At 60.8% G+C, this 6,259-nt stretch overlaps 2 protein-coding genes across 2 annotated transcripts in view; one reads left to right on the top strand and one right to left on the bottom strand.

Annotated features, from left to right (window-relative positions):
- Positions 1–4,820: 4,820 nt before the first annotated feature.
- On the top strand, positions 4,821–5,649 carry EMIHUDRAFT_413981 (hypothetical protein; the record flags this gene model as incomplete). The annotated part of the gene is made up of 3 exons (XM_005756336.1): positions 4,821–5,031; positions 5,109–5,245; positions 5,314–5,649. The coding sequence occupies 3 exons, from the start codon at positions 4,821–4,823 to the stop codon at positions 5,449–5,451; spliced, it is 486 nt and encodes a 161-aa protein (XP_005756393.1). The 3' UTR covers positions 5,452–5,649.
- Positions 5,650–5,946: 297 nt separating this feature from the next.
- Positions 5,947–6,259, bottom strand: part of EMIHUDRAFT_417255 (hypothetical protein) — a 3,041-nt gene continuing 2,728 nt past the window's right edge. The window contains exon 3 of the mRNA XM_005756335.1: positions 5,947–6,259. Coding sequence (XP_005756392.1) covers positions 6,170–6,259 — 90 coding nt within the window. The 3' untranslated portion in view covers positions 5,947–6,169.

Genomic DNA, 6,259 nt, shown 5'->3' with positions numbered 1-6,259 from the left:
GCGTCGAGCTGCGCTTGCAGCTCGCGCGTGTACTCGGCAAGCATTGTGCCCCCCGTGGAAAAAAATGGTGAAGCGCTGTGCGATTTCGGGGCCCGGGGTTGTGCTTATGTGAAGCAACAGCGGGCGGTGAGAGAGACAGACCCACGGTCGTTGTTGGTGTACTGTTGGCAAGTCAGGACACAGAGCTCGTTGGTGCCAGCTCGTGCTCTTGGTGCCAGCTCGTGCTTGATCTGTACAATCAAGTAAAGAATTATCTGCGGGGTGCCACGGAAATTCTGAAGAAAAGGTTGCTTGCCTTCCTGGGACCCCGTGTTGCAAGTCTGACTCTCATTCGATTTCGGAGCCCGGGGTGTGCGTTTATGAGAGAGAGAGATTTTTAGCAATACCAAACAACTCTAACACTCACACGTTGTTGTTTTGCGTTTATGTGAAAACTGCTGGCCGATTGTTGAATTTCCGTGGCCGTGCCCGGCCGGTGGCCCGGCCGTCCTATCGAAATGCTCTCCCCCCCGAGGAGGCGTTGGTGGCCGTGCGTGTCGGTGGCCGTGGCCTTCTCAGGCGCTCTTCTCCTGTGTATATGTGCCTCTGTGACTCCAGCGCGGCTCCGCGAAACCTTTCTTTCGCATCAGTCATGGGAGGCTGCGCTGTGGGATGTTGCTGGGTCGGGAGCGGTGGTCAGGTCCCGCCTGTCCCGCCATACAATATTGCCATCCGTCGGAGATCTCCTCGAGGATGCCACGTACAACGCAAAGCTTGCGGCGGAGGAGGCAAACGTGCAAATGCTGCTGGATGCAGACTCTGTGGAGCAGACTCTTGACGACAGCTTGCATTGGCTGGGGCAGCTCCTCCCGACGCCACCTACGATCAACTTCCCTTGGCTGGACGAGTTGACGGCCACGGCAAAGGCGAAGAAGGACGGCGTGACTCAGTTCTACGAGTCGCGTATCGCGCAGGGATTTTACTCTGCAGCTCAGGCGGCTGTGGTGAATCAAATGGGAATCTAGCCCAAGCGCCAAGGTCGGAGAGTCGTGTCATAGGAGAGGAGAGAGTGTGGAGATGTTTTGTGCGGGATCAGGCCCGAGTCCCTAGTGTCGCCGGAGCAGGTAGCTCCCTTTTTCGTAACAGGAACAGTTTTTTAGAAAAAGACAACCCAAGGGAGGGAGAGAGAGAGTTTTTTATTAACCAACATTCTTTCTCTTGGGAGGGATGGGAGGACGGCACGCCGCTACCACACAGGGATTTTAAGGAGAGGGGTGTGATCAGGTGTGATGCGCTAGCCGTCACCCACCCTTGGGCGTCCGCCTCTTCCTATCTAAGATCCAAGGGAAAGAAAGAAAGAAAGAAAACAGACAAACCAAGGGAGGGATGGGAGAAAGAAAGAAAGAAAACGGACAACCCAAGGGAGGGATGGGAGCCTTAACCCTTTTACGTACACATTTCGAGCGAGTGAAAACCAACTCCTGAGCACGGCGCCGCAGGCGCCTGTTGATAGGTCCAGGTGATAGCCCTGGATGGGCAATGCATTCGCCTACCTGGGCCTCAGATCGCCCGACCGCGTCCCGGTGCTCTGTGGTCGGATTTGTGACGCCGCCGCACCGCGCCGCGGCCGGGGGCCCGCCGGAGGACGAGGATGGCCGTGACGGACCGGGACGAGCTCTGGGAGGTTCAGTGTCAGTGAGTATATTGTAGAGGCCACCCATGTGCACAATATCTTGACTGAGAGCTAAGCCAGGGGAGGCGATGCCGGGGCCGTACAGCAGCTTGATGGTGCTTCGCCGGCGTAGAAGCGGCCGCGGAGGGCTCCGGGTGCCTGAAAAAGACGGACGGAGTTACGTGGGCTGTGGGAGAGTTACTGTCGACTCAAACGACACTGTGCCGTGATCCTCTCATATATGGCTAAATAATTGACCGAGCCAAACAAAAGTTCCACCGCTACGACTGGAGATATATCGAGATTTGGTCACCATGACCACTAAAAAAAAAAGAAAAAGAAAACAGACAACCCAAGGGAGGGATGGGAGGACGGCACGCCGCCACCACACAGGGATTTTAAGGAGAGGTGTGTGATGCGCTAGCCGTCGCCCACCCTAGGGAGTCTGCCTCTTCCTATCTCTCTTCGCAGTCTCTCGCCGCTTCTCGCTGCAGCCTTCATGCCACCTCGCGGTCGTCCCACTCTCGTCATTCTCTCCCTTGTCATTTCCTCCTCTGTCGCGTCGTTCTCTTCTGCCTCGTCCTGCGACGCCGCCGCCTGCCGGTCCCTTGTTCTCGCGGCTTCTTTCGCCTTTCGGCGCAACTCCGTCCTCCTCGCGGCGTATCCTGGCCCCTCGAGTCTATCGAGCTCCCCTCGCGCAAGGACCACATTTCTGACTCCCACTCCGATCATTTGCCTCCAGGTCATGTTGTTGCTCAGCAGGCCTCTCAGTTCACGAGGTGAACCGTGAACCCGGTTCATGAACTAGTTCGCGGTTCACGGTTAGTTCACGGTTCGTGGTTCACGGACTCGGGGCGGGTGCTAGTCGGTTCACGGTTCACGGTTCAGCTCGACGCTGCCCCGCCTGGTTCGTTCACGGTTCGCGGTTCGCCCTTTTGTCCTCCCTCGGTTCGGGTTCACGGTTCAGAGTTCACGGTCGGTTCGAGGGTGAACCACTGAACTAGTTCATGAACCAAGCTTATTTTCACACCTCTTACACACTGACACAGTTCGCGAACCACAGTTCGCGAACCACCACGGTGAACCGAGACCCAGAAATTCGAACCAGGCGGCGAAAGCCGGAACAAAGTGGCGCGAGTCCTCGAGGGGAGTTCGACGAGATGATGGGCTACCTGTGCCTCTGCCCGCCGGCCGTCTGTCGCCCCTCATGCTCGTCATCTCCAAGGTTCTCACCACCACCGCGCAGTTTGAGAAGCCCTTCACTGGCGCGTGGCCCAACATTGCCAAGGCGCAGGTGCAGTCGAAGCTGTTTGCTGAGACCATCGACGTCTTCGACCCGCTCAAGGCGTACCACGGTGAAGTTCTCCCCGTCTCGCAAGAAAGGTCGAGGAGCTCGGCGAGGTCGGCAAAGAGGCTCTCCGGCGGGCGCAGCTCGAGTTCCAGCGGCGGTACTGTGGCAATGAGACGGAGATCGTGGATGAGGACAAGACGACTGTCGAGCACATCGAGACGAGTGACCGCGAGCTGCTCGCATCACTGCTCGACATGCGCACCCTCAACTGCGTGCACCTCTCGAAGGAGCAGTACCAGAAGGCGTGCGCGCTACTCGAGGAGACCTACGTGAACTTTGGGCTCGCTCACGACTCTTACGAGGAGGAGAAGCGCCGCGCCGCTGCCGGCGACGACAGCACCTGCAAGGCGTGCACTGAGGATGAGGGGGCCGCCGCTGCTCTGGTTCCGGTGGCCGTCCCTGCACCAGCTTCGAAGAAGCCCAAGCTGCTCGAGCAAAACCCGCACGATCAGTCGTCGTCCGAGGAGGGTGAGCAGTTTGACGCTGCTGAGGTGCGCGAAGCCGCGCTACGCGACGAGTTCAAGAGGGTTTTCAAGTGCTGGAAAAAGTTCCGCGCCGAGCTCTATCAGGACGGCGCGTGGCGCAAGTACTTCACCGAGCCCGGCGCGCCGGATGAGGTCGCGGCGCGCTCGTCCAATCCCGATAACTTACGGATTTTACTTTCTAACTCATATGGACCTTGTTCACAGGAGAACGACAAGTACGATTTCGATCCTCAAGACGACCTCATCGACCAGCTTCACCTGGACATCGGACGGATTTACCGCAACCTTGAAAATCAGTCACGGTTTGGCTTCCTCCCGGCGATGGCGAGCTGCTCGACCGGCCAGATCGGCGCCCTCATGGCCGAGTCTTTCTGCGAGCGCATCCTCAGCTGCGCCAAGCTGCACCGTCACCGCCTCAGTTACAAGGCGGAGGAGTACTCGATGGTGGTGATTCTCCGCATGAACCGCGCCTTCATGGAGTACATGCGCAAGCACGAGAAGGACTATGAGCCCGGCAAGTAGGTTGGTGGGGGCGGTTCACGAACCAGTTCTCGCGAACCCAGTTCGCGAACCGCCGCGCGAACTTTGTGGGGGCGGTTCACGAACCAGTTCGCGAACCCAGTTCGCGAACCGGCGGTTCACCGCCGGTTCGCCAGACTCGGTTCGTTCACGGTTCACAGTTCGCGGCGGGTGTCGCGGGAGGAGTCAGTTCACGGATCACGGTTCACGGACTCGGGGTGGGGGCTAGTCGGTTCACGGTTCGGGGTTCACGGACTCGGGGCAGGGGCTAGTTGGTTCACGGTTCACGGTTCACGATTCCGGCGTGAACTGAGAGGCCTGTTGCTCAGGTCCACTCTCTCTTCGAACACTCGTGCCTCTACGGATGATGCCGGCGCTGGGGTCCCCTTCGGATGCATCGTGACACCATGACCACGATAAAGCAAAAGGGTTGTGCGTGAATTCTTTTGAGAAGAGCGCCCCACGCCTGCTCCAGGCCCACTTCGCCACTTCGCCCCCCCATCCCTCCCGTTCCGCCGCCGCCGTCGCAAATCCCTTCTCACCCCCCTCGCCGCCGCCTGCGCTGTCCGCCTGCGCCATCACCCCTCTTTCGTCAGCCGCCACCCTCGTCGACTCCCTCGCTGCCGCTGCCACCGCCATCTCGCCCCCCCCCCTCAACCCCCCTTCGCTGCCACCCTCGCCGCCGCCCTCGCCGCCTCCCCTGCCACCACTGCCGCTTTCACCCTCGCCGCCTTCCCTCCACAACTCCTGCCCGCTCGCCATCTTTTGCCATCCGCCGCGCAGGCAACGCGCGAGCGACTCGGAGCCTGCCGCGATGGAGGGCGAGGAGGTCGACTTTGGCGACGCTGAGGAGATGGCCAAGGAGCCGGAGGCTGGAGGCTCGTCGAAGGGTGCGGTGCGCGACGCGGCGGGCCGCAGGATGAAGGGGCGGGGAGCGGCGGGCAGCACGCAGACGATGCAGGACGAGGGCGGCGATTACGACAGCATCGACAGCAAGGGTGGGAGCACCAAGGGCCCGGCCAAATGTGCGCCGCGAGTGCGCGGGCGGCGCGGGCGCTGCGCCACAGCCCAAGGACCGAGCCCCCCCTCCCCGCCGCATCAGCAATCGAGGGCTGGATCATCTTTGTGACCAACTTGCACGAGGAGACGACCGAGGACGACCTGCATGACGCCTTCTGCGACATCGGCGACATCAAGAACCTGCACCTCAACCTCGACCGGCGCACCGGTTTCGTCAAGGTCCTTCCGCACCTCACCGCAGCTCTCCGCAGCTCCGCGCTCCCACCGCACCGCTCGCTGCCTCGCAGGGCTACGCCTTGGTGGAGTACGAGAAGCAAAAGGACGCGCAGGGCGCCATCGATGAGATGAACGGGTCCACCCTCATGGGCTCGACCATCAGCGTCGACTGGGCCTTCTCCGCGGGCCCGAGCCGGGCGGCGCGGTAGCACAGCGATGAGAGGCGGCGGCGCCCTGGACCGCCATGCCTCTCAGACCCAGACAGAACATTCATGCCGCACCGGGCTGCCGCCAGTTTGCGCCGCGCATGAGCCGAACCGGAAGAGACCTTTCCCAATACATACATGTGATATCTCGGCCCGCGCGGCGACGCAGAGCCAGAGGGACTATTTTTTGCGGGTTTTCTTCCAAAAACGAAAAAGACACTTACGACTTAGTGGATAGTGTGTCACGGCGCCACCCCGGCACCCTGGCCCACCCTGACCCCCTCGCTGCCGACAAAGATCGCACGGCCACGGGGGGGGATCTGTTCCTTTTTACCCATCTCAGTTCTCACAGTAGAGAGGGATACATTTATTTACGATCGTGCACCCCCGCACACGCGGTGCGCGGGGCCGGTGGGCGCGGCGTGGGAGGTTCTCTCTGACTCTCCGTCGCTCGGGATTTTGGTTTTGGCCCCAGGGGCCAGGGGACGGGAAAAGGGCGCACATAAAGTTCTTCTTATACAGGCGACAAAGCGGCAACAAGACAACGTAGAAGGACCGCGGAAGAAAGAGGAGCACCGGGGCCGAGACGCAAACAGAAACACCGCGTTCGTCGATGGCTCCCCCGCGACGAGAAGATTGCGCGCGGCGAACAACGCACGGCACGCTCCTCGTCCTGGCCCAAGGCCCCGCTCCAGAGCGGTGGTCTGCGCCAACCGTCGACTCACATACACCGGGCCACCTCTCTGTGGAGGAAGCGAGGAGGGGCGGCACAGCGCCCAGACAACCCGCCGCGTGGGAATAGGAGCGCCGC

Source organism: Emiliania huxleyi, assembly GCF_000372725.1.
Source record: "Emiliania huxleyi CCMP1516 unplaced genomic scaffold EMIHUscaffold_98, whole genome shotgun sequence".
In the NCBI taxonomy this organism is placed as follows: domain Eukaryota; phylum Haptophyta; order Isochrysidales; family Noelaerhabdaceae; genus Emiliania; species Emiliania huxleyi.
Note: the sequence above shows the minus strand (reverse complement) of the source record. Positions and strands in the feature narration are given on the sequence as shown.